Consider the following 27469-nt stretch of genomic DNA (forward strand, 5'->3'; position numbering starts at 1 on the left):
TCAAGCTCTGTCTCCGCCCTTATCGCGGACTACAACCAATAAAATTACAAGCGACTCACCTCACCAATCAGTGGTTAGGGAAAGTTAAATAAGGTTTCCGCCAACTAGTCACAGATTGGGCGAAGAATGCTGATTAAACATTTTGGAAAGGAGAGGTTGCAATCAAATACACAAACAGCACAAACGCGACCACCATTTTCCACCACACCCAGGGCAGGGCACTTACTGCTTTCCTAACATTGTCATCTGTTTTCTCTTTCGCACACGTATACATGCTAGACAAGCATATGCCGACGAGACGATGACTCAAGATGTTTGCAGCAAAAAAGAGAAGAAAACGGTTGTTGAGGGAAGAATGCGCTTCATGGTCGCTCGGCTCCCACCCAGCTGTGCTCCTTCATTCCCGAAGCCTGGGCAACCCCTTGACGACGCACGCATGTCGACAGCTGTATCTGGTTTGGGCTCTTCCCGGCGGGTTATGCCCGTGACGGTGCGGAGAAAAGAAGGGCGTCCGCTGCATGAAGGGGAGGCAGTGACGGGACGGGTCCCTTTGTTGGGGACGCGCTGATCACCATACAACCACTTCCGACCCCACTTGTGCGGTCTTCCTCGCTAACACGAGACCGTCCAGTTCGCGGAAAGGTCAGTGAACTTAACAGCCCCCAAGAATACACGACTTCTTTCGAGTGATATTTGTTTACACTCGGGTAAAACATGTGGTCGGCATGAAAAAAAAAATGGGCAAACGTTTTGAAAACTACAATCTGACGTTTTTAGTACGGGCGCGTAATTTTTGAGACTTCCGGGAAAGAGAAAGTAACGGATGAAAAGCTCAAAAACTATAAACTTGAGCGTCGAAGATTCCGTCGTCTGTTCCACTGAAAACGCGCATTGCACCGGCGCAGTGACAACAAGGGTCTCCGCTTTTCAGAAAAGCGACCGGAGAAAAAATGTAAACACGTAGGACTTCCTAAGCCTTGAAAAAGCCTTGAAAAAGACTTCCTAAGCCTGGTGCGCCAAAAGTTGTCTTCTAGATATCACGGTGCCAAACTTGTGTCAATGAAAACGCACAGTTGGCCGTGTAACTGGACGTATAGCTTTTAAGGGGCAGACAATGACGTCAGGAAACGGAGGAATGCTTGAAGATCATTGGGAGACCTCATCATGTATGTGGCGCATCAGTGTTCCGCATAGGAATAAGTTCTTAAGAGCATGTTGCCCTCGTGCGTAATTTCGCCTGCTCGCCCAGTTTTTGTGCCAGGTTTATCAGAATGGCACTTGCTCGTGGTTTACATTTTTCATCTGACGGTGCCCGGTGGGAGCACGGTGTAAGAATATTGTTACACACCGTCGGTGCGAGAGGCAACCGCAGTAGTGAGCCGTATTGCTGTAACAATACGGACGAATTTAGTGATGCGACGGTTACCATATCAGTTTGTTCTTGCGTTTTTATGATGCAAAAGAAATGTTCATTTCACAAAGGATCTGCTGTTTTCTTTCCTGGATTCACACTGCTGGGCGGAGCTGTGTTGACGGCCGGTGAAGAGCGCCCAGAATGTATTTTTTTTTTTCATTTTTCTGTGCCGAAACTAAATAGATAAAAATAGGAGACCATAATGAACATAAATAGTGCGCCATGAAGGCGCGGCGGGCCGCAGCGCATGCTAGCATTCAAACTGCCTGCACCTGAACCCGCTCAGTTTATGACGCCATCCTAGCCCTTTATTGACGAGACAATAAAATACTTGAAAAAATCATTTATTTCTTTCATATCTGCATTTATTAGAGCATGACAATGCATACTTTCTAAAAACAAAAAATTGCTATACATATCAGCTGAAATATAGCTTTGTTGCCTGTGGGCAACAGTAGGCATGAGTCCTTAAGTAGGCGTCATTGCACAATTCTTACGGGGTAGTGTGGAACCTGTATATGCACTCTTTTTCTGGAGTGAAACAAAGGTGTACGTTACACTTTCTGCACATTACGCGTGTAATGTCTGTGCAGTTGTGGTATTTGCATCGACCTTTTTTGGGAGAAAACATCGACAGGTGATCAATAGTGTCCAGCCTAGTCTCCTTGCAGGGTACAAGAGCTGCTGGCCCACGGCGCTTCTTCGCTTGTAGTTCATTTTCAATTTTTAAAGGGGCCAACGGTCGCCTTCTGGAAGGTGTTGCAACCTTTCCCTGCTGTTTCAAAACGCACGCTGTCTTTGCTTTGAAAAGCAGGAGGGTCATTTGCTGGTTGCGTGGCACTTTAGCCGCGGTTGCACCTCGGCGGTACAGGAGCCAGCAGTTGACGATTACGACATCCAATAAATGGAAGAATAGCCGCCTGTACCAGTTTTTGGATCTCAAGTTGATGCGGTACAGCGCCACAAGCATGTCCATTAGATCCATACCGCCCATGCACTCATTGTAGACACCTACAATAGAAGGACGAGTTATGCTCACCGACGTTCGGGTCTTCTTGTCAAAGCGCTTCACAGTATTCTCTGGTGATGCCGATGCAAATGTGGACAGCAGCGTGACGGGACGATTGTCAAACCACTTCACAGCCCTCAGACTCACCCCTTCAAATGTCGTCTCCATCTCCACGTAAGAGCCACGCTCTTTCTTTTTTAGCTCTTTGTCGGATGGAAGTTTGCATCCTTTCAGGCGAGCTTCGCGTACTGTGCCTACGGAACTGATACCAGCCTTTTTGAGGACCACCTGTAAGTCCACACTGCAAAACCAGTTGTCAAAATACAGGATGTAGTCTAGACCGCGAGGCACGACTCTCGCCATTCTGAGAACGATGTTGCCGCTGGCACCGATGTCTGGAAAACCCGGCTGCGAAAAATTTTGCCTGTGTAGACTTCAAAGTTGTACACTATGCCGCACTCATCGCAGAGAAGGAATAGTTTATAACCCCATTTCTTCGGCTTGTTTGGCAAGTACTGCTTCAGTGAGCTGCGGCCTTTGAAAGGCACCAGCTGCTCATCAACGCATAGTTTCCGAGATTTTGGTATTTCACGGCATTTGGAGACCACGTGGTCCAGTAGGGGCCGCACTTTGTACAACCTGTCGCGTTCGGCGTTATTGAGGTCCGGTGCCTCCTGGTTGTCATTGAAGTGCAGTGACTGTTTGATTTCTTCCCATCTGTCTCTCCTTCATGTTGTCGGCAACTTGACTGATGCGGAACCTTTCCGACCAGTACATGCGCGTTTGAGGCAGCTTCATAATTGACATAGTGAGCACTGTACCGATAAACTGCTCCAGATCGTTGACACTCATTGTAGTAACTTTGTTGGGATTCCTCTGAGCGCTATACAGGGAAGACTGCTCACCGATTAGAGACAAAAAATCCATGTAAAAAAAATTCTCTAAAATATCTGATTGAAGACTCAACCGGGGATGGACAGGGCGGTACGTCCTTCCACTTTGGCATGGTATTACCAGTGGAGCCTTGGACAACACTCCATGCAGGACCATTTTTCGAAGGCTTGGGAATTTCTTCAATATTGTCTGTGCTTGGAGTTCTAGAGATGCCTTCATCTTGACAGTCAGCTGAAAGAGCTGAGCAAATTAAACAGAAAGCAGATGCGATATAAACATGCTGAAAAACAAAAGGCAAACGTAATAAAAAATTATTGCATGAAGTACCCGTGTGAATAAGGCAGTCCTAATAACACAAACTGAAGAATTAGGGTTTTGATAGATGCGTAAGTAAAGATGGTGTTGCAAACGCACAAAGAAACTCCTACTGCGCAGCATAAACGGAGCGCCACGCGCTACCAGGCGTCTCATATATATACGCAGGGAAATGGGCAACGCATGGTATTGTCTGTCCTGACAGGAGTCGGCGGCTACACGCGGGAGCACCGAGCCAAATGCGCCCTTGTGGTCGAGTCCCCCCCTACTCTACATCGCACCTCTTCCTTCGGCAACGGACGCTACTTCATTTGTTCCTCGAATTGAATGTTTGCGTAATTCCGGCTGTGGCAACAAAATGAATGCTTACATGCCCGGGCTGAAGGAGCATTCTCTGGTTCTTCGTCGCTTGACGACTCCAGATCAGAGTCATCACTGTGTTCTGGGGGCCGCTTTGCGGCTATTTTTCCATAAAATATGTTGGGATCCATCTGTGTGTCCTGCATGAGGCCGTGCAGCACGTACGTTATCCGTTTAGGCAGTTTAGCAGACAAACACAAAAAAGGCACTGTAAACTCAACGGGACGAACAACACAGCATAGTGCCGGGTGTTGCCTATGGGCAACAAACACGAGACGCGCCCTTACGGGCGCAAATTAGCAGAGCCATCGACGTAATTCGAAAAAGAGCAAACTGAGGCATTCTTCCAAGCAAGTGCGAAAAGCCACGGAGAAAAAAACGAGCGCTTACCAGGAAATTGACGGTCAGAGTCTGAAGTCGTGTAGGCGACTGCTGTGCAGAGTTGTTGTTGTTGTTGACCTCACACAATGGTACATAACCACAAGGGGGATTGGCCATAACCAGGCGGTGACTATTTAAATGACCAGTTGCATGTGGCAAGCATGATGACCTACCAAAATTTGGATCGCACAGTTTCCGTAGCCGAGGTGGTTGCAGGAGATTAGGGGGGTCATACAAACTAAAATTTAGGCAAAGAAGGGGTAGGGATTACTATAAGTGGTTGTAAAAACCGAAATACAGAAGCTGATAATGGGATGGGCAGGACGAAAGCTCATGATGGTAGACGTTTTGATTCTAGGAGATAATTTTGAACGGCAGAGATTTCCGCGCCATAATTTTCCTCTTCTTCAATTTCTTTATTATACGTCAGATGGCGCAACATGCCCATGTGGTTGTGAGATAGGCGGTGGTGGTGGTGGTAGTGGTTTTATTAAAATAATAGTAAAAAGGAAGGAAAAGATTTTTGCTAGCCCCGGCATCTGCCATCGATACTGAAGCACCTGAGCTGGGGCAGCGGAAATAAAGGACAGCAGGCAGAATGGAGAAATGAAATGAAAGAGGTGAGGGGACAGGAATAGAGGACAGGGGGAGAAGTAATATGTACAAACTATTTACACAATAAGTAATATGTCCAGGTTGTGCGCGTGATTAGTTCAGTTTAGAGGAATTAAATCACACACGCGCACAGCACTGTGTAGGTTACAACTGGAGTGGGGCGTCCCGTTATTAATCGTTCAAGGTAGAACTCGCGGAGCGTTCGGTCACTGCGTGTAGCTATACCTGACGGAGAACAGACGGGACGTCAAGCCCGTGTGTTCGAGGAATGCACAGAGGCTCACCAAAGTTCGCTCACGAGTGCGCGCACTGCCCTGCGGCCACAATAGCGTCTTGATGGAGTCTGGTAGTATGCCCTGCGCCATATAGGCCGCGAGCATGTCGCGACGAGCATCGGCGAACGCGGAGCAGCGAAGGAGCAGATGTTCTAGTGTTTCCACTGCACCGCATCCGATACACACATCACTCATCGCGATTCCGTGCCGCACCCGTCGTTCCCCGGGCCACACGCAGCCAATGCGCGCGCGGAGGATCATTGCACGTTGCGACCGTGTAAGTGCGCGACAGCCGGTGACACTGTCGATGCGCTCACCTCCCGCGATGCGTGGGTCGGGGTGCTGCTTTCGGAGATGGTCGTGAATGGCCGCACGCACATCCTCCAGCGCAAGGGGCAGATCGCTGGCAGGTAGTTGGTGTGCAGCGGTCGCGAGGTCGTCAGCTTCTTCGTTGCCGGCGATGCCGCAGTGACCGGGCACCCACTGTGCACGCACGGCACAACCTCTCTGCGCGAGGCGCTCGATGCGCGAGCGAATTTCCCGCACTAGTGGGGTACCGCGGCCGTTAGATTGCAGGCGGCTGAGGGCGGCGCGGGAGTCGCACAGCAGAGCACTCCTGGGCGGCGGAGGGCCGAGGGTGAGCAGCAGGTCCAGCCCGAGCCGGATCCCCATCAACTCCGCCGTGGTGGAGGAGCCCAGGAAGGTTGCGTGTTGCTGGCTGTGCAGTCGCAGGGCGGGGATGGTGGCCGCCGCAGCAAGGGAGCAGCTGTCGCGGGCCACTGAGCCGTCGGTGTACACGAGGAGATGGTCCTGGAGCTCCTCGTGTATGACGGCTCTGGCCAGCTGCTGCACAGCGCAGAGGGGTGTGCTCCGCTTTCCCGCGATGCCGACGATCTCTCGCTGTACCTCCGAGGCAGCAGGCCAGGGCGCGCAGGAGCCGTAGGGGGGTGGGCCTTGGGTCAATTGCTCATACTCGAGCAGCGCCGCGCCCATTCGTGAGCGCGGGTGCGAGCGCATACGCTGCAGCAGCGAGCCGCCGTCCGGTGCGCGGTGAAGCCGGTCGATGTGATTCAGTGCCCTGCGCGCTGCTTGGAGCTCAAGGGGCCACGCTCCTGCCTCGGCCAACGTTGCGGCGCACTGCGAGTTTTTGGGCAGGCCTAGGCACACGCGCAGGGACTTGCGGTGCTGAAGCTCGAGCTTCTTCCAGCACGGCTTGCGCACCGTGACGAGCGGCAGCGCATAGAGCACCGCCCCCAAAGCTGTGGCATTGTATAGACGCAGCGCGGCTTGCTGGGAGATGCCCTGGCCTCGAGCGGTGAGCTTGTGCACGGCGGCGGTGATCCTCTTCATCCGCAGACAGGCCTTGGTCGCCGCGGGGCGGAAGGAAAGGCGCCAGTCGATGTCCAGGCCAAGGTACCGCACCGATTTACGCCAAGGAATCGGAGTCCCGTCCAGTGACAGTGGCGCAAGGTGCGCGCGCGAGCGCGAAACGCAGGCCATGGCCACCGATTTGTCCGCGCTCAGTGACAGACCAAGGCCGCGCAATCTGGCATCGATTGCGGTCAGGGCTCCCTGAAGGCACCCCCGCACGCGGAACGCCTCGCCCGGTGGTCCCCGGCACCACAGAGCTATGTCGTCTGCATATATGGACATGTACACATGGTGTCGCCCGCTCGTGGGGAGGGAGGCCGGCACCACCGACATGGCCACATTAAACAGAAATGGTGATAGGACAGAGCCCTGCGGCTCGCCCATGTCGACCGGGCGAGGCTTGGAGAGCTTACCCCCTACTCGTACGCGCATGGTGCGCCCGCTCAGGAAGCCATGAACGCATCGCAAAAGGCGCCCGCTCACACCGGCCCCCTCAAGCACCGCGAGAATTGGTGCGCGGTGAACGTTGTCAAAAGCGCCCGAGACGTCCAGCAGCAGCAGCAGCGCAACCTGGCCTGCTGCCCTGGCATGCTCCAGCGCTGTAACAACGTCCGATATAGAATCAGCCGTGCACCGCATCCCACGGAAACCCGTCTGCCGCTCGTCAAACAAATCAGCCTCCGCAGCCCGCTCGTTCAGACGCTGCAACGCCATATGCTCCATGAGCTTACCTGCCGCCGATGTTAATGCCACTGGCCGGTATCCGCTCAGCTCCGTAGGTGGGCGCCCTGCCTTTCGGATAGGACAAACGACCGCGGTTCGCCAATCCTCCGGAAGCTCCCCGCGTTCCCACACCAGGTTGATCTGCTGCAGGAGGATCTGTCGTTGCTGCGCATCCAGGTTTCGCAGCATTTGGTATGTCACCCCGTCCGGTCCGGGCGCCGAGCGGCGGCGGCAGCGCTGCAGCGCATTGTTCAATTCCGCCGCGGTGAACGGCGCATCACATGGACCTTCCGAGGCGACGGGCGAGGGACTGGCGTCGCTTCTGGGGCTCTCAGGAGCAGCTATGTTAGCGGCGTTTGCGGCGCTGGGCGGCGCGAACCGATCGGCAAACCGCTCTGCCAATTCTACAAAGCTGAGCCCGCTGGAGATTGCGAGGGCGGCCAGCGGTTGACGGTTTGCCTGTGTTTCGGTGATGCGCCGCAGGGGGTCAAACAGCCTCCGCGAGCTGACATCTTCCTCCATCCTTTGGCATAGTGAAGCCCACTGCCGGCGGTATAGCTTGTTGGCGTGGCGGCGCGCTGCTGCGTCCAAGCGGTTATAGACAGTCCAGTCGGCGGCTCTGTCAGTCCGTCGCGCCCGTCGCTCTGCGCGATCTCTCTTCTCGCGCAGATTGAGCAGCTTCATATCAGGTGCGGGCTGCCCTGCCCTTACCTCTGCTCGTTGGGTGGCTGCGAGAGCGCTTCGGACTAGACTTGAAAAGAAATCTGCGCCAGTGGCCGCCGCCTCGTCGACCGCCCGCCTGAACGCACTCCAGTTGGTAATGGAGTAGGCACGTTTGGGGCGCGCCTCCATCGCAGTGGGTTCAATTAGGATGGAGTAATGATCCGAGCCCCAGAGAGATGGTGATCGGCGCCATGTCGCCTCGATGCCTCTGGATGCGAAGGCAACGTCGATGCAGGAGCCGGTTGTTCCGCGTCGTCGAAAGGTGGGCTCGCCGGTGTTCAAGGGGGTGAGTCCCAGCTGCGTTGCTGCGTCGTGCAGGTCGTCTCCCCGCGCAGAGTGGCGCGCACTGCCCCACGCACTATGGTGGGCGTTAAAATCACCACAGATGATTTGGCGCGGGGCACAGCACGAAGACACAGCACGAAAACACAGCGCGTTCCACGCGACAGCTGGACGCACATAAACACTGGCCACCGACGTGTCAACACCACCGACGCGCACTGTCACCACCACGCACTCCTGGGCATGAGATGTCGCCGCCGCCGAGCCGACGAGGGGGTGCTGGACGTCCTGCCGCACGTATATCGCGCACCTTGATTTCCCGGGGCGATGAGATGTGACACAACAGGGCACTGCAGCACAGGTGGGTTCCTCGCACGTGGTGGCTGAGTGGTAGCCAATGTAGCCAGGTAGCCGCATCTGGGGCTCCCCGTCATGTGAACGTACGTACGTCTCCTGCAGCGCGATAACTTCCGGCGAATCCTGTGCGATGCGAACTCGCATTTCGGCGTACCGCGCCGCAAGTGAGCGCACGTTCCACTGCAGGATGGATGGTATGCGGGAGGGAGTCTCATATATATAGGCAGGGAAATGGGGAACGCATGGTATTGTCTGTCGTGACAGGAGTCGGCGGCTACACGCGGGAGCACCGAGCCAAATGCGCCCTTGTGGTCGAGTCCCCCCCTACTCTACATCGCACCTCCTCCTTCGGCAACGGACGCTACTTCATTTGTTCCTCGAATTGAATGTTTGCGTAATTCCGGCTGTGGCAACAAAATGAATGCTTACATGCCCGGGCTGAAGGAGCATTCTTTGGTTCTTCGTCGCTTGACGACTCCAGATCAGAGTCACCACTGTGTTCTGGGGGCCCCTTTGCGGCTATTTTTCCATAAAATATGTTCGGATCCATCCGTGTGTCCTGCATGAGGCCGTGCAGCATGTACGTTATCCGCCTAGGCAGTTTAGCAGACAAACACAAAAAAGGCACACTGTAAACTCAACGGGACGAACAACACAGCATAGTGCCGGGTGTTGCCTATGGGCAACAAACACGAGACGCGCCCTTACGGGCGCAAATTAGCAGAGCCATAGACGTAATTCGAAAAAGAGCAAACTGAGGCATTCTTCCAAGCAAGTGCGAAAAGCCACGGAGAAAAAAACGAGCGCTTACCAGGAAATTGACGGTCAGAGTCTGAAGTCGTGTAGGCGACTGCTGTGCAGAGTTGTTGTTGTTGTTGTTGACCTCACACAATGGTACATAACTGTTGCGTCTGCACTTCATTTATTGCACAACTAAGAACATGATACAATACTGACACACAACATTAAAGCCATGCCGCCGGCACCCCACACACACACACAGCGTCAATCCGCACGCATGCAGCTTGTGTCCACAGTTGCCAACACACGCACGGTACGCCGCTGCTTCTGGCACACAACACTTCCTCCCTTGTAATTTTTTTTACAAGTCCAGTTTCGATGGTGGTCGACGTACCCTCACTGGGCGACCTGCGATAGGATCAGGGAGGCTCACGGGAACTGCTACCCGAGGAGTATTAAGTTTGTCTTCTGGTGCACTCACACATGGATCACGTCGAGGTGATGCAGATTTGTTTTCATCTGGAACACAAGCAGGTGATGTCTCGTTGTCCGGGGAGGTTTGCATACTGGGTAGGAATTCAGGTTCCGGATCCAGATGGCGTTTGTCGTCGGTGTGACCCTTGCGCAGTTGATCAGTGTGACGTTTCCAGGTTGTTCCCCCAACTTCCACTTCATATGATGGAGGCCCTGTTCTGGTTGCGATTGTTCCGGGCACCCATTTACTTGTACCTTTATAGGAGCGCACAGAAACTTCTTCCCCCTCAGAAAAGGAGCGCTGAGGCTTACTTGGTTGAGATGACCCTTGTTTCTCATACGTACGTCCACCGGGTTGTGGGCGTAATAGTGCCAGTCGAGTGCGTAGCTCGCGCCCGAGATAAAGGTTTGCTGGTGTCTCACCAGTAGCACAGTGGGGTGTCGTACGGTATGCCAAAAGGAAGTTTGTCAACTTCTTGATGATGGATCCCTCTCCTTTCATGGCCTTCATACTGTGCTTGAAGGACTGCACGAACCTTTCTGCAAGACCGTTCGTCGCCGGGTGATATGGCGCGCTAAATGTGTGTCGCACACCATTCTGCATGAGAAAGGTCCGAAGCTCTTCCGATGTGAATTGAGGACCATTGTCCGTGACAATGTGTTCTGGAATGCCGTGAGATGCAAACATAACGCGCAGTGCATCCACGGTGCACTCTGCCGTAGTTGAACTCATCACATGTATTTCAGGCCATTTTGAGAATGAGTCAACAGCGATAAGAAACATTTTGCCCAGGAATGGCCCTGCAAAGTCTAAATGAACTCGGCGCCATGGTCCACTCAGCACTTCCCACGGGTGCAGAGAGACATTTGGTGGCATGTTGCTCTCGCTGGAGCACCCTGCACATTTCTTAGTGATGGCTTCGATATCGGTGTCAACAGTGGCCACCACACAAACGAACGTGCAAGCGCTTTCATTTTCACAGTGCTTTGATGTCCAGAGTGCAGGTCTTTGAGGACTGTTTCTCGCAATACAGCTGGAATGACAGTTCTTATGCCCCAAACAATGATGCCGTGGTGTAAAGAGAGTTCATCTCTACGCCTGTAGAATGGAAGGATTTCGTTGTCTTGTTTGCACGAGTCCCACCCGTTCAAAACATGGTAGCGGACTCTCGATAGCAGACGGTCACACTCTGTGGCTTGTCTGACTTGATGAGCTGTTACAGGTAGTTGCTTCATTTGGTTCAGGTAGAAAAGTTCAGCTTCATCTGGTTTGTCTTCAGGACTGTCTGGAAGAGGAAAGCGTGACAATGTATCTGCATTGGCATTATCCGATGACTTGCGGTATTGAATCTCGTAGTCGAGCCCAGCTAGAAACAAGGCATAACGTTGAATGCGTGCAGCTTGCATCGCAGGAACACTGCTGGTTGGGCCAAAGATATGTGTCAGAGGCTGATGATCTGTGATCAGCTTGAAGTGTCTTCCATACAGGTATGCATAGAACTTTTGTATACCCCAGACAATGGCTAGTGCTTCTTTATCTATCTGAGAGTACTGCTTTTCCGAAGCCTTCATGGTTCGAGATGCAAATGCGATGGGTCTTTCACTCCCATTAGGCATTTTGTGCGAAAGGACTGCTCCGAGTCCGTGGGGGCCAGCATCACATGCTAGACGTACTTCCAGGTTCGGGTTGTAGTACACAAGGACAGTTTCTGAGGCTATAATCTTCTTTGCTTGCTGAAATGCCACCTCACATTCTTTTGTCCACTTCCATGGTGATGATTTCTCCAGAAGTGCATGCAGTGGTCTGAGAAGATTAGCACTGTCTGGAATAAACTTCCCGTAATAGTTCACAAGGCCAAGGAATGACCTCAACTCAGACGTGGACTTGGGTGTAGGGGCACGTATCACTGCCTTGATCTTGTCCTCTGTCTTGTGCAACCCGGTTCCATCGAGCTTGTAACCACAGTATGTTACAGAGTCTTCAAAGAACGAACATTTCTGGAGGTTAGCTCTGAGCCCATACTCTTGCAGTCTTCTGAGCACTAGCTCTAGGTTCTTGAGATGAGAATCTTCTGACTCACCAGTGACAAGAATGTCATCTTGAGTAGCATGGCACATTGGGATTCCCTGCAGGATTTGATCTATTGTTCTCTGCCACACAGCTGGCGCAGAAGAGATGCCAAAAATCATTCTGTTGTACTGATACAGCCCTTTTTCTGTGTTGATGGTCAAGAGCGGCTTGGACTCATCGTCTACTTCCATTTGTAGGTAGGCTTGTCTCAGATCTATCTTTGAAAACTTCTGTCCTGCTAACTTTGCAAAGATGTCTTCAATGCGGGGTAAGGGATACTGGTCCACCACCAAGTGAGGGTTGATTGTGGTTTTGAAGTCTCCACATATGCGGACAGTTCCATTTGCTTTCACTACAGGCACTATGGGCGTGGCCCAATCACTGTGATTCACTTTTGTCAGGATGCCGACTGCTTCCAACCGTTCAAGCTCAGTGTTCACTTTCTCCTTCAAGGCATAGGGCACCTGTCGTGGCCTGCAGAACTTCGGTTGCACACCACTTTGAAGACGCAGTTTCAGTTTGATGTGCTTGAGTTTTCCAATGCTATCATCGAAGACGTCCCTGTGTTCTGCGAGGATCTTGTTCAGTTGATCTGCACGTGGCCCCAGTTGGTTGTCGATCCTCAATACGCTGCTCAGCTCGAGAAGGTTGAAACGATTAATCCAGTCTCTTCCAAAGAGCGGAGGTCCGGGAGTGTCGACTACAAAGAACTGCACGCGTTGCGTTGACTTCCCAAACGTGACATTGGCTGTTGCCACACCTTTAGGGCTGAAAGCTTGACCAGTCAGCGTCTTGAACCGTACTGAAGTTCCCTCCAGAGGCAGATGAGAGAGATGCGCTTCGTACGTGGTTCTTGGCACAAGAGAATACTTGGATCCAGTGTCCATCTCCATTGCCAATGTGTACCCTTCGATCTGTGGCTTCAGCCAGATCGGACTGCTTTTGTTCCCATCGTCGACATGTGCCAGAAGTTCAAATGCATCACTGTCTTGTTCAATGGCATGCACTTGACTTTTTGAAGCCTGCCTATTCTTGTAAGTTAGGCTTGACCGGCGTGGTGCTCTATTGGCGTCGCTTGACTTGCTTTTACACGCGGTACTAATGTGGCCAACTTTATTGCACTTGTGGCAAACACTTGTGAGAAACTTGCATTTCGACGGTGGATGCCCCTTGCGGTCACACCTGTAACATCGTCGTGCTTCCTTCTCGACATGAGCCACGGAAGCCGGCACTTCTTCCCTGCTTTTGAATTCGGCGATGTCCTTCACGGCAAGTTCATGTGCTACTGCTTCGTCAAGGGCGTGCTCTAGTGTAACCTTTTTTTGCGGTTAGCAATCTCTGCTGGACTTGCACGTAGCGAAGACCGCACACAAATTTATCCCGCAGTGCCTGGTCCAAAAATGACCCAAAGTTGCAGTTCTGTGAAAGCCGCCGCAGTTCTGCCATATATTCGTTAGCAGACTCGCCCTCTCTCTGAAGTCTCTTGTAGAACCGATGTCGCTCAGACATTTCAAGAGGCACAGGTGAAAAGTAGTCTCCCAGGTACTTTTTAATGTCTGCGTACGTTTTCTCTGAGGGTTTGTTCGGCGTGGTCAGCTTGCGAAGGATAGCGTAAGTTTTCGCTCCCATGCTTGTAATTATAGCCGCTACCTTCTTCTCTTCCGGTAAGCTGTTGAGCGCGAAGTATTCGTCCGCCCTTTCTATATACGACGACCAGTCTTCAACAGTGTCATCGAAACTGTCGAGCTTACCGATTAGCGCTGCTTGAGCTGCCATTGTTCTCCCGCCCAACGTAGGGCTCGCAGAGTTAGGCCTGACACTTCGTGTTTGTCAATGCTCTTCTTGCGGCTGCCAGTTACTGTCGCTTGATGTGGTGATCTTCAGGCCGTTCTTGGAGCGTTCTTAATCCCATCCTCGTCGCCATTTGTTGTGTCTGCACTTCATTTATTGCACAACTAAGAACATGATACAATACTGACACACAACATTAAAGCCATGCCGCCGGCACCCCACACACACACACAGCGTCAATCCGCACGCATGCAGCTTGTGTCCACAGTTGCCAACACACGCACGGTACGCCGCTGCTTCTGGCACACAACAATAACCACAAGGGAAATTGGCCATAACCAGGCGGTGACTATTTAAATGACCAGCTGCATGTGGCAAGCATGGGATGACCTACCAAAATTTGGATCGCACAGTTTTCGTAGCCGAGGTGGTTGCAGGAGTTTAGAGGGGTCATACAAACTAAAATGTAGGCAAAGAAGGGGTAGGGATTACTATAAGTGGTTGTAAAAACCGAAATACAGAAGCTGATAATGGGATGGGCAGGACGAAAGCTCATGATGGTAGACGTTTTGATTCTAGGAGATAATTTTGAACGGCAGAGATTTCCGCGCCATAATTTTCCTCTTCAATTTCTTTATTATAAGTCAGATGGCGCAACATGCCCATGTGGTTGTAAGATAGGCGGAGTTTGGTGTAAAACAAAAGCGTCCAAAACCAAAACTGAACCAGAAAAAAAAATATTTTCTGGTGTGTTGCCTGTGAGCAACAGTCGTCGATAAAGGGCTAGCGGTGTTTCATCACAAGCGAAAATGGCACTATATTTCCACGGGCGGCATCTCGGTTCAGCGCGGCACTTGCGAAAAGACTCCGCTGACGCAGCCGCGATTGTCGCCTTGACGACCGCCATGAAGAAGATAAGACCGCGCTGTCAAGGGGCGGAAACAGCAGTTCCTGATACGACCGGCGCAGCGAACGGACGCAGTGAACGATGCCTCCCTCAAGCTCGCAGTGCACGCTGGTCGGATTCGCCCCGGAGCTCGACTGGAAGCCCCTGACTTTCCTCAAGCCTATTCCAGCGAATGTAGTATGCAGTGCTTGCGGACTGGTGCGAAGGAGGACCGCGCACCTCCCCTGCATGCACGCTCTCTGCGAGTGCTGCTACGGACAGTGCACCAAGGACGGCTCGCTGGAGTGCCCGCTCGACTGCAACGCCTACGAGGAGGATGACGTCCTCCTTATGGACGTCTCCGCTGACGATCTGCTTAAAAGAGAGGTGAGCGGGAATGTAGAATAAGGAGCTGCTAGGGCCTTTTTTTTTAGGAGCGTTAGCTCTTACTACTTCAGCAGCAGCACACATTCAGCAGCATGTGGTGCGGCTCGACAGATGAGCCAAATTAATTCAAGGTCGGATAAAATGTTGAGAACAGTGCATGATAAGTGGTGGGTTGTCGCAATTGGAACACCTCCACTACGTGCGTTTTTACGATCTGAACGAGAGGAAGAAAAACTGGGTAAATCAGCAAGCACCTCGCCGCACTAATGTCATCTGTTAGCCACGTTTCAGTTAATATCAGCAAGTTGCTATCAGATGATAACACCAGGTTTGACGCGAGCTCTCCTTTCGGAATGAAACAGTATGTTAGCAAAGATTGCAGAAAACAAAAGAATATAACGATGACATGTTTGAAGACGGTGTAGAACTGACTTACGTGGTTGTGGTAGCTAGATTTCTTTAAGTGTTTACTCCGTCTCATAAAAAATAGCGTTTTGCGCCTTTATGGAGGGTTTGATACCGCAAAGAAAATTTAGTTGTCTTTTATTTGGAAAACGCGACAAGTTGCTTTCTTGTATTATGAATTCGTCGGGAGAAATCCTCATCAATGCTTAAATCTGTATCTTTTACTTTGGGGTCATTTGAGAGGATCATTTAAAGGATGCAAACTTTACCATTATGGGACGCTGGCGTTCCGTGTTGTGTCGTACAAGACGGTGTGCACGTTAGATATCTTTACTATCTAAGGTCACACCCGGTTGATCGGACCAGTGGCGAATGATGATCTCTTCGGGTTCGGCAAATCTCTCGGATGGTGTAGGACCGGCGTAAACAATCAAATTGCATCTCCGCGAGCAATTCTCGGCGTCATCAAATCGCGCGTCCATCTTCCGGACCAGCTGAGTCGTCTTTCCTGCTTTGCATTACACATGTTCCTTGTCTATTTTCAAAGTAGCCAGATTCTGGTAGTGCAGGAGAGCAAGCTTCCGGGCTAGTTGGTGATGCATGTTGTTCAGAAGGCAACGCAAAAAAAAAACGGACGCCAACAGTTTATTCATCGTGTAGTACAAGGGATATACGCTCAGAAGGGAATGCCCAGCATGCCCATAGAGAAGGCTCAAAGACCGCCCATCAGTCAAGCGAAGCAGTTAATCAAACAACAAATCTAAAGAAGCACATTCAGCTGAATATACGTGCACAGACGTGTCACTGCCACAACTTTCGGACAGCTTTTTGATATGATAATCCTCTAAAACGAGCCTAGCCTTATCATTACCGCTCTTGCGAAGAATCGTGGTCTTTTCCAATCTGGACCCTACACGTGCACGAAACAAGGTGCCGCGCGAGATTCGCATTAGTGTCAATATATTCTGTTTTTGGCATGCTCCCGTAGCCGGTCATTAATACAGCAGCCAGTTTGGCCAACGTATCAAGCCCCACATGTAGGCGATACCCCTTTTTTTTTGTTGTTGTTGCAGCCCCTGCCGGCACAACCAGTGATGCGTGTGCATAGCTTAGACAGCTTGTTGGGTGCTGTGAGCACCAAGGGCACATGGTAACTGGCAGCCAGTTTTCTCAGGACGTGGGAGAGTTGGTGTACATAAAAGACCACAACCGGCTTTGAAGGCACCATGTGCTCTTGGTGTTCTCAGCACCCAACAAGCTGTCTAAGCTATGCCCTCGCAGCATTGGTTGTGCCGGCAGGGGATGCAACAAAAACATGGGATCGCCTGCGCTAAATGTCCAATAGGTGTGGTGTACTGCATCCCCTTCTCATGTGGGGCTTTATACGCTGGCCAAACTGGCCGCTGTATTAATGACCGGCTACGGGAGCATGCCAAAAGCATAGAAAATAATGAGACTAGTGCGAATCTCCTGCGGCACGTTGCTTCGAGCACGTGTAGGGCAAGGTTAGAGAAGGCCACGATTCTTGGCAAGAGAGATAGTGATAAGGTTAGGCTTGTTCTTGAATATCGGAAAGCTGTACGAACGTTGCATCAGTGACACGTCTTTACACGTATATTCAGCTGATTGTGCTTTTTTAGATTCGTTTTGTAGAGATAGCTATATTACGGTAGCATTTCGAGCCTTCAGCGTGCCGGCGCTGTGGCAGTAGCGGCGCCGCCACCCTGTCTGTGGCTGCCAGCATTTCGAGCCTTCAGCGTGGTGGCGCCACCATGTTGTCCCGTGGTTGGTCACGTGGTGCGGAGCAGCTGCCGGTGGCGCGGCGCCGTGGCCGATCACGTGGTTGGTCACCTGACCATCCACGTGGTGCGGAGCAGCTGCTGCTGCCGGCGGCGCGGCGCGCCGGCGAGACCGAACTGCCACAGCTGTGCGCATGCGCCGTGTCAAGTGGGACGAAGATGAAGGAACGCCCAGCGAAACGGAGCGGCGAAAGACTGACTTTCCAGTTCAACTGAGTAAGTTCCACTCGTCCAGCTGTATCTATCGCGTCACTCCAGGCTGAACCACCGCCAATTTTTTTGATTAACTTGTTCGCTTGACTCATGCGCGGTGTTTGTGCCTTCTCTACGCGCAAGCTCGCCATTCCCTTCTTATATATCCCCTGCACTACCGCATGAATAAACAGTTCGTAGCAGCGCTCGTGAATGTCTTTGTGTCCCGTACTCCGTCCCTCGTCCGTTTTTTAGCGCTGCATTCTAAACAACATTCTGGTAGTGTCTCTCAATTGGCTGTCCTCTTAGTTCGTTATTAGTTCGTTTTTGATGTCTTGGAAGTCACTAATTATTGTAGCTTGACCCAAGGACAACTACTTCCATTCAGCACGGACTGCCTTTGTAGTGGCATGTCCAAGATTCATTTCCTTGTTCCCGGACAATACTAGCAAGACGCGAATAGTTTCTAAACATTCAATAGCAACATCGACACAACATATTTCCACCGCATTCAGGTAGGCGAATACGGATACTCAGTTATCTCGCACAGCAGGCTGCGTTCAATGGTTCCTTGGTTAGCATGTGAATAAGCACTGTGGAAACTCGCCCCGGTCAATCCCCTTTGGTTTGTTTCTCCGTGATGCGTCCTCCCTCAACCTATTTGCCTTAAAGGGACACTAAGGAGAAACTCAAGTCAGCTTGTATAGATAGAATACCAGCTACTAACCACAACAACACCACTTCTTACGAAAACAAACCTCTTGTAAGGTAGAAAAGAACTAAAGTAACTATAGGTATCTCCGCCTCAGGTCAATCTCGCAAGTGCAAGCGTGATGACGAAATAGTAGAAAATACGTCACCGATCTCCGAGTCCGCCAAACGTGCTTCAAGCTTACTGCAGTACTGAACGGTACTGCAGTATATAAATTGTTTTGAAACCGCTAGTGCATTTTTATCCAAAAGAGGAAGACAGAAAAAAAAAGCAGCCTGAATGTTGGAAGTCGAAGAAAACCTATAATTTGCGTCGCAACTGGCGGCCAGCGTAGTTTCGGTACGTTTTTCGGTGTAGCCTCGATGCTTTTCGAGGCTATGCGCTTGCCACACCCACGTGGTTTCGTTTTATAAAACGCCTCTGTTTAAAAGGGCGGAGAAGCAGATAAGCTCCAAGTGCCTATCCACGTGCTCCTCGGAAGAAGTTCGTGCAACGGCTCGCAGCTGCGAAAAAGAAAGACTTGTACATATCTATTGTTCCACGCACCTCCACGTTAGCAAACGAGCCGCTCGGCGTGTTCGCTTTGTCAACGTACCAAGACGCTGGGCTGAATAACCAGCGCTACGAGGACTATTGTTACAGAATTTAAATATGTCCGCACGGACAAATCTCCACATGTCAGTGATGACGGTGGCTCGGCATTGACAGCGACACTGCGGACATCTCGTACTTTCTCGTGGCAGAACCGCCGCCTAATCCATAAAAAGCATCGCAGGCTCTGTGAGGTTGAGGTCGCTGAAGTGCAGGCCGCGGTTCTTTGCGGAGCCATTGTAAAGTTTCTGCAAACATAAACGAAGCGACGACGGCGCTTGCACCACTCTGCGTCACTGTCCTCCTATTTCGTCATCAGAGAGTCCCAAGTTTGAATCGGAGCGGCGGGAAACAGTAACGCATACCCACTAGCCCGAACCACCACCTTGTTAAGTTTTTTTACTTCGAATTAAAATATCTTGGCAATAAATTTACCTTTCCCCCAATTCGCATACACACAAAAAAATCAGTGATCCCTTTAATTAACAATGGAGGGCGCTGGCGTCAGAGCACCACAGACGGCGTGATTGCCGCGCCCGGGCGGGAAACGACTCACTTGCTTATCCGCTCGTGAACTGGTCTCGTGGGGTTGCTTCGGTTCAGCTCTGCGCCAGCCAGGTGAGGGCTAGCCGTCCGTCCTATGTGCTTCTCTTTTGTTCTAGCGTGGGCAAACCTTCGCTCGTAACCTTGCTGGTGATCGTAATAACAGCGCAAAAGGAACACCAAGGACGGAAAGGAACGACGCAGACGAGCGCCTGTCTGCGTCGGTCCTTTCCATCCTTCGTGTTCCTTTTGCGCTATTTTTCATCGCGAACGTTTCGAACACGCCCAACTTTGGGATTACTTGTGTGCCGGACGATGTCGATTCCTTTGCGCATTTTGTTGCTAGCTGGCGGTATTGTTGTTCTGGCAATAAATTCCTGTCTTGTGTCAGCCAGGGAGTCGTTCCCTCCTTCCCGATCAAAGCAAGGCCCCCCGTAGTCGGCGTCTGCTCGGTAGCGCTCCCTATCATAGGGTGGTATCAACTGTTTTAAACTGTGTTAGCCTCGACTAAGCAAGGCAAAGCAGTTTTAACCCCACAACCTACGGCGGAAAGCATTATGTTTCAGTTGAGTGCAGCCGACGCCTGCCTGTTTCTACCTTCGCCTTCGGTACAAAGCCGGGTATTTTGATGTTCTTTTACTGAAAAAAAACCCTTGCTGGATTCAAAGTCCGCGTGCCGACCAACCGTGGCTCTCTGGAGCAGCCGCTGTGAAGCTGGACTGCAGAGCCTGGATGCGTCCTAAAATTTGCTGGTTGAGCGGGGCCAAAGCTGTCAGGGGCACGACGTCGTATATTTCTCCGAGCAAAAGGGTGTGATCTTGCACCTGTTGGATGGCTGCTCGGTGATAATTTACGCACCTTTCTTAACAACGGTGTCGATTCACTGCTGCACTGCCTTACTTTTAAAGACGTTTGACGAACGATTACGCGAACCGATTGCAATCTTTTTCCCACTTTAATATAGTTATTTACAATTTTCATACATCATGCCGAGCAAGGTCCACGAAACGCGCTCAGTATACGCAGCAAATGGAACACGTGACCGTTTGGTAAAATGTTTCACCAGGACCAATTAATCCCTAAAAATAATTTCCAGGAAGAAGAAATAAATTCCTTCCTTCTAAAAAGTCCACAAACGAGCAGATATAACCGAACCTCATAATTTTATTTATTTTATTTCATATACGTAGAGAAGGTGAAAATTAAGTCCGTCGCCACATAGTCGCTATCTGTCACCAAGTGATTTCCTTGGTCCCCTCGCAGGTCAAGTGCTGGAATGAAGGCAGTGGCTGCCAGTACAGGACGGCTGCTTCAGGGGTCACCCAGCATTTCCTGCTGGAATGTGAACACCACTCCGTCCTTTGTCCGAAGTGCTCGGCCACCGTTCTTTGCAGAGACGTGTGCACGCATCTCCGGTCGGCCTCTTGCAACACTTCGACGCCCGTCGCATCCGAAAGCCAAGTTCCGGTGTCTCAAGTAAATGAAGCAGCATCGCTGACGTCTTTCAAAGAAGCTTTAGAAAGGCAAGCGGGTGAAATCACAGCATATCTGAGGCCAATGGCTGTTGATATCAGCACCCATGGGGATCGATTAAGTGAAATCTCTCATGGCACAAACACACTGAAGGAGACACTGCGTCAAGAACTAACGTCTTCAATGGGACAGAATCACGAGGAAATAATGTCTTCCAACGCTGAACTGAAACAATGTTTTGCGACATGCAGCGATACAGTTAAAACCTGTTTGAGAAGTATAAAAAGTTTAGAAAATAAACTGAACGATAAATTGAGCGCAACTCGGGCCGACTTGTCGCAGATTGCAACTAGCATTGAACAAGTCAAGACTGAATTGAAGGAAAGCGTTCAAAAAACATTGCAACACGTCACCAATGCCCGCAGAGAGAGTGCACTACAAGTGACGCAGTGCGAGTTTTTGATTAGAGGTGTGGAGTCGCTTAAAGAAGAGGCGCTGAAGAACGACGCGGCTGAGTATGACAGCGAGAAGGTGTACCTGTGCGGCTACTGCATGTCTCCTGGAGTCAGGTTCATTGTAAACTTCTTTCCTGTACTGCTGTTCATGAAGTACACCCTGTACAAGGGCGACATGGACGACGATGTCCAGTGGCCATTCAAGCACAAGGTCAGGATGACCGTAATTCATCCGACAAGAAGGGAAGAGCGTGTGCGAGAGCTTCAACCCGATCCAAATGACCCAGGTAATCAAAAGCCAACCCGATCAAATTGTGGCGTTTTCGGGAATGCATATTTCAACCTCGAAGATCTGCTCAATGACGGGTACCTAGAAAATAACCAGCTTCGGATAAAGTGGGCGCTGCTGCCTTGAATCCGACTTGAGCGCGGACATGGCCCACCGCATAGAATTTCCTGTCTGTGAACACCCTTGTACGCTTCATTTCCATTCTGGACTTTTTTTTTTGGGGGGGGGGGGTGGGGGGGATAACTTTACATTGGATGGAAATTCATCTAAAAACGGTTGTATGAAGGTTTTTTTCTGCACAGCTTCGATAAAAAATGGAGCCCAAAAAAAAGCTTCTGTTTTTTATTTGTGAGGATCAGATGTATCCTAGCGTTGTATGAGAAATAAAAATGACTAAAAAATGTTGTTTTTCCTCTCGCAGGGAAAGTGGTGTTTTTCTTAAACAATTTGGTAAAACGTTGGTATCCACTTACTTCATCTGTTTATAATTTTTTGTTTCTATCCGAAAAAAAGAAACATCAGCCTTAATGTACAGTGCAAGTCGCAAATCCAATTTTCGTTTCATTTTCAACTAAGCATAATGCTTGCGACTTTATCATCATCTTATTAAGTATGGTCTAGTAGCACAATAGAACTACCAGTATGTTTCACATCGTAAGCAGAAAGACTTCAGAGTTACGTAATACCAGAAGCGAAGATCGTGTTTTAACGCCACTGGCATCTCATGTCGGAACAAATTGTCCCACGTCAGCGACCGTGGCAGGTGGCCGTTAAATCAATGCGAGGTCGAGAGAGGTTGCTTGACAAAAGCAACCTGGGTCTCACAAGCCTCACCGGTGGGACACCTGTCATCGCAGGGAAGCGGTGCATCGCGTAAACGAAGTGCCACTGCGCCAGGACAGGTATGAGGGGTCCATCGATCTGTGAATGCAATGCAGACAGCGATCAGTTCCGCACATATGGGCATTAACCCATTAACCATATCGCGTCATGCCCTTACAGCGGGGATAAACTGTCTAGTACAGCATTTTGCTTCTTCGTATAGCAAGCATTTCTTCAATGTCACAATCTGCGCAGCTCTGCCTAAAGTACAGCAACCTCATCGAGCTTCAATATCGGGTGTTTCACCTAACATTTTACGCAACTAAAAAAAAATCGGCCTTTTCAGATTGACGAGCGCTTCTTTCGGGATAGTATTCTTAGTGGTGTACTACATCAGAATACAGCTGAGAGGTGCTAACTAGCAGGCTGGCTAACAAGTTTGGAATACTTTACTTTTTAATTATTACTGTAAGGCTCCTTAATTATTGAGAGGCGCGTAGCCCACCGTTACTTTATGCATATCTGTTTTTAAAACTTCGAAAACGCGGTACCCTCGGCGCTGTGCCCCAACAAGTTTCGGCTACATAGCGCCATAATACAATCGCTTTCGAGAAGCTTGCAGGCAAAGCAACCTCTCCAGTGCACGTAACTCTTCGAAATAGCCAAAATTTGTTGGGCTACAGCGCTCAGGACAACCGCATTTTCGAAATTCTAAAAATTGATATAGATATTACTTGCAGTGGGCTACACTCCCCTCAATAATTAAGGAGCCTAAAAGTAATAATTAAAAGGTTAGCTGCTCAACTTTAGCTTACCTGCTTCCTAAAAAGCATATTTCAGCTGTATTCTGACACTGGCACCGCTGACAATGCTATGAAGAAAAAGCACTCATCCAACTAAAAAAACCTGCATTTAAAAATTGTGCCTAATTTTGGGCAAAACACACTGTAAATATTGATACTGCCATTAATGATCTGAGAGAACTTGCCAAATGCGCTCCACCTCATTCTCATTCTTCGAGTTATTTCGCTCTCATGATCCGGATCAGACGTCACTGCTTGCCCCAAGTAGACGTATTCCTTTACCGCTTCCAGAACCTCGCTAACAAATGTAAACTGCAGGTTCCTTCTCCGACTGCTGACCATTACTTTGGTTTTCTGCATATTAACTTTTAGACGCACCGTTATGTTCTGCCTTTGCAAATCATTGATCATGCTTTGGAGTTCATCTCCTGAGCGACTGAGCAAGGCACTGCCATCAGCTCATCGTAATTCCTCAAGTATTCTTCATTATCTCATCTCCCCAACTGATCCCAACCCAAGCCTCTGAATGCGTCTTGTAAACAGGCAGTGAATAGCGTTGGTGAGATCTTGTCTACCTGCCTGACACCCTTCCTCATTGGAATTTTATTGCTGGCTTTAGAAAGAAGTATGGTAGCTGTGCAATCGTTTTAGATACCTGCCAGTATTTTTGACTTAAGGTTTTTGTACACAGTGATTCCGCAACGCCTGCATGAACGCCGAAGTTTCCACTGACTCATATGATTTCTCGTAATTTACGAAGGCTATCATAGGGGTTGGTTATAGTCTGGTCATTTCTCAATGACGCGACTGATAATGTGAATACGGTTTATGGCCGAAAATCTTTTACGTGAGCCTGCCTGATCGTTTGGTTGATTGAATTCTAAGGCTTCACAATTTCACAATGCATTGCTGTTTTGGAAAGCGACGTCCTGCCGTCCTCTCTCTTTTTTTTTTGCTTAAGAAGGGGACTTCGCCGCGTTATGGGTGGAGTGACGTGTCAAGGTCAAGGCATGTGTCTTCTTCCTTTGTATATTATACACAGGTCATGCATTGTTTAACAAAATTCTTGTTGATGTCAATTTTTTCTTAGTTCCTGGAAACTCAGTTCTTCCTGTTCGCAGCGGCACTTTTCGCGGTTTCTGCTTTCTTTTTGACCTCTAACTATAACTAATACAAGAACAGCCTAGTGTCATCGTGTCCTCGTGACCATTCTTCGAAGGCGATAAAGTTGTTACAAATTAAAAGCGCTACAAATTAGAAAAATGAACAGAAACATTCCCTATGCACCTTGTTTTCGGTGACTGTTGGCTTAATTAACATGTTTGTCAACTTCATTTGCCTTGTCTGCTATATATATATATATATATATATATATATATATATATATATATATATATATATATATATATATATATATATGTATGTATGTATGTATGTATGTATGTATGTATGTATGTATGTATGTATGTATGTATGTATGTATGTATGTATGTATGTATGTATGTATGTATGTATGTATGTATGTATGTATGTATGTATGTATGTATGTATGTATGTATGTATGTATGTATGTATGTATGTATGTATGTATGTATGTATGTATGTATGTGTGTATGTGTGTGTGTGTGTGTGTGTGTGTGTGTGTGTGTGTGTGTGTGTGTGTGTGTGTGTGTGTGTGTGTGTGTGTGTGTGTGTGTATGTGTATGTGTGTGTGTATGTGTGTGTGTGTGTGTGTGTGTGTGTGTGTGTGTGTGTGTGTGTGTGTGTGTGTGTGTGTGTGTGTGTGTGTGTGTGTGTGTTGCGAACGTTGGTTGCGTTGGCTCCGCAGAATAAAGATTTAAGAGAAGTGGGCACTTCTACAAAGACACTTTTATTTATCAACGTTTCGACCGCGGTGCGGTCTTCTTCAGGACAGTCCTGAAGAAGACCGCACCGCGGTCGAAACGTTGATAAATAAAGGTGTCTTTGTAGAAGTGCCCACTTCTCTTAAATCTATATATATATATATATATATATATATATATATATATATATATATATATATATATATATATATATATATATATATATATATATGGTTGCGGGAAAACAGCGTCCTTGACTGCTTAAATTAATATAGAGCGAAGTACACGCTTCGATTAAGGAAACATTTTTATTTTACTCTACGTTTCGATCAGAGGACCGATGTTTTCCGGGAGTGACTTGCTTCATTGGTGTCTCCCCTTTATAAGTGCGGGTTAGACTCGGAGCAGGAGGGCGAAAAGGCCATACAGAATAAGTAAAGGTATAAAATGGCAAACAGCAGGAAATAGCAGTTGGAGCTTTACGAGAAAGGGCTGGGAGAGAAGACACTTAGACTACGAACACTTAGACTACGGGAATAATTTTTAGAGAAGCCAAACCAAAATAATTATTGCTGCCGCAAACCTCTGGAACAGTAGCCGCCCAAAAGTTGGCAGGGACAAATATCTAGACCTATATATTATAGCGGTACAAAAGGACATACTTCAGGCCTTCGGAACACGAAAATCTGGACCACCCAATCTCACAACAAAAGAAAGTAACGCCTTAGACCAACTTATGATACGAACCGACATCGTCATTATGCCCGCCGACAAGGGTCGAGGTACAGTTATTTCGGACAAAGATGATTATATTCAGGAGGGCAACCGCCAGCTCAACGACTCAAAATCCTATAATGAACTATCATCATACCCCACCTCTGAACACAAGAAGATCATAGAAAAACTCTTAATAAACTAACCGATGAAGGTGTATTACCACCGCAAATAAAAATTCGCTGAAGCCAAAAAATGCGCGGGGCGTTTTTACATGCTTCCGAAAATGCACAAAGAGAATCATCCGGAGTGACCTATTTTTTCTGGTATCGGCACACTGACAGAACCGATCTCAGATTAAATCGATTCTCTCATCAAACATATACCTCCGAAACATCCATCTTAAATACGAGATACTAACCATTTTCTGAGAGAATTATCCCATGTCACCTTCCCTCATGGCGCTTTCCTAGTTACCCTGGACGTGGTGTCACTTTACACCAATATCCCACATGACGGCGGATTCCAGGCCATGGTAGGAGCCTATAAAGAACACAGACTCCTAGACTCTCCCAGTTCAAGTGCCATCGAGACGCTTGAAACTTTGGTCCTTAAACTTAACACTTTCGAATTCAGCAACTCATATCATCTTCAAACGTGTAGTACTGCTATGGACACAAAAATGGGACCAAATTACGACGACATATTTATTAACAAAATTGAACCAGACTTTCTTTCCCCATATATCTAACCAAACCGACTTTTTAAAAACATTTTCTTGATGGCATATTCATAATATGGACAGGAACAGAGGAAGAGCTAATTCAGTTTATCACCTCATACAGGAACATACATCCAAATATCTCTTTCACAAACACTTACTCAACGAATAGAATTAACTTCATTGGTGTATTGTTTCGTGTTGAAGGGGGTGCATTAATCACTAGCGTCTGTAAAAATACCCGCAGACTGACAAGAGTATCTTCATTTCAACAATTGCCACCGACGCCATTGAAGAACTTCAATTCCATACTCACAGTCTATCTGATTCAAACGCATTTGCTCTCGATAGGAAGATTTAAAAAAAAAATAATGTCAATAACGTGCGCGAAGTTTTAAAGAAACAGCACTACCCGTCCTTTATTATCAACGGTGCTATTAAAAGGGCCGAAGTTTCTAATCATAACCACATCCCTGCCAACACCACATCGCTCTAATCTGGTACTGACGTTCACAAACAACCTCCGGAATATTATCAAAATCGTTAAAAAAACACTTCAATATCATAGACCAAAGTGAGCGGCTCCCCAAATTTTTTCCAATTGTCCCCCAGGTTACATACAGGGGACAAAAAATTTACAAAACCACCTTGTGCACTAAACGTTTAATAAACAGAGGCACGTGGATTGCAAACCGTGCGGAAAGAACCGATGCCAAGTTTGCAAACATATGCAAACCTTAACTCACTCGCTGACAGTGCCCATTCAGATTTCAAACATGTTATCCGAGAATATTTACATTGCGACTCCAGTCACGTTGTTCACATGCTCGAGTGTGTCAAATGCAATGCATAGGCCAAACACAAAATTCCTTCAGATTAATATTTAATAGCTATACCGCTCTCATGTTCAATCTCTCCCTAACCTCGCTCTTTCGAGACACCTCCGCGAGAAAGGCCTTCAGTTTGATAAAATTAAAGTGACATTATTACAGTATGGCTTCTAAAACACTCGGGAGAGCGACCAACGAAAATCATAC

General features: G+C 48.9%; 5 protein-coding genes across 6 annotated transcripts in view; 4 read left to right on the forward strand and 1 right to left on the reverse strand.

Moving 5' to 3' along the window:
* Positions 1–27469, forward strand: part of LOC144104382 (TNF receptor-associated factor 6-like) — a 375592-nt gene that overhangs the window by 92458 nt on the left and 255665 nt on the right. The window lies entirely within an intron of this gene.
* The window catches only part of LOC144104385 (TNF receptor-associated factor 3-like), a 182492-nt gene that overhangs the window by 74432 nt on the left and 80591 nt on the right, over positions 1–27469 (forward strand). The window lies entirely within an intron of this gene.
* Positions 1–27469, forward strand: part of LOC144104396 (RING finger protein 151-like) — a 68315-nt gene that overhangs the window by 35116 nt on the left and 5730 nt on the right. The gene's annotated exons all lie outside the window — the stretch shown is intronic.
* Positions 1833–4744, reverse strand: LOC144105121 (uncharacterized). The gene is made up of 5 exons (XM_077638299.1): positions 4383–4744; positions 4003–4132; positions 3391–3557; positions 2454–2711; positions 1833–1856 (listed from the first exon to the last, which is right to left on the reverse strand). The coding sequence occupies exons 1-5, from the start codon at positions 4488–4490 to the stop codon at positions 1833–1835; spliced, it is 687 nt and encodes a 228-aa protein (XP_077494425.1). The 5' UTR covers positions 4491–4744.
* Positions 14785–27469, forward strand: part of LOC144104390 (uncharacterized) — a 13241-nt gene continuing 556 nt past the window's right edge. The window contains exons 1-2 of the mRNA XM_077637367.1: positions 14785–15069; positions 20575–21450. Of these exons, the coding sequence (XP_077493493.1) occupies positions 14785–15069; positions 20575–21450 (1161 nt within the window). The remainder of the gene's footprint in view (positions 15070–20574; positions 21451–27469) is intronic.

Source organism: Amblyomma americanum, chromosome 9 (genome assembly GCF_052857255.1).
Source record: "Amblyomma americanum isolate KBUSLIRL-KWMA chromosome 9, ASM5285725v1, whole genome shotgun sequence".
NCBI lineage: Eukaryota > Metazoa > Arthropoda > Arachnida > Ixodida > Ixodidae > Amblyomma > Amblyomma americanum.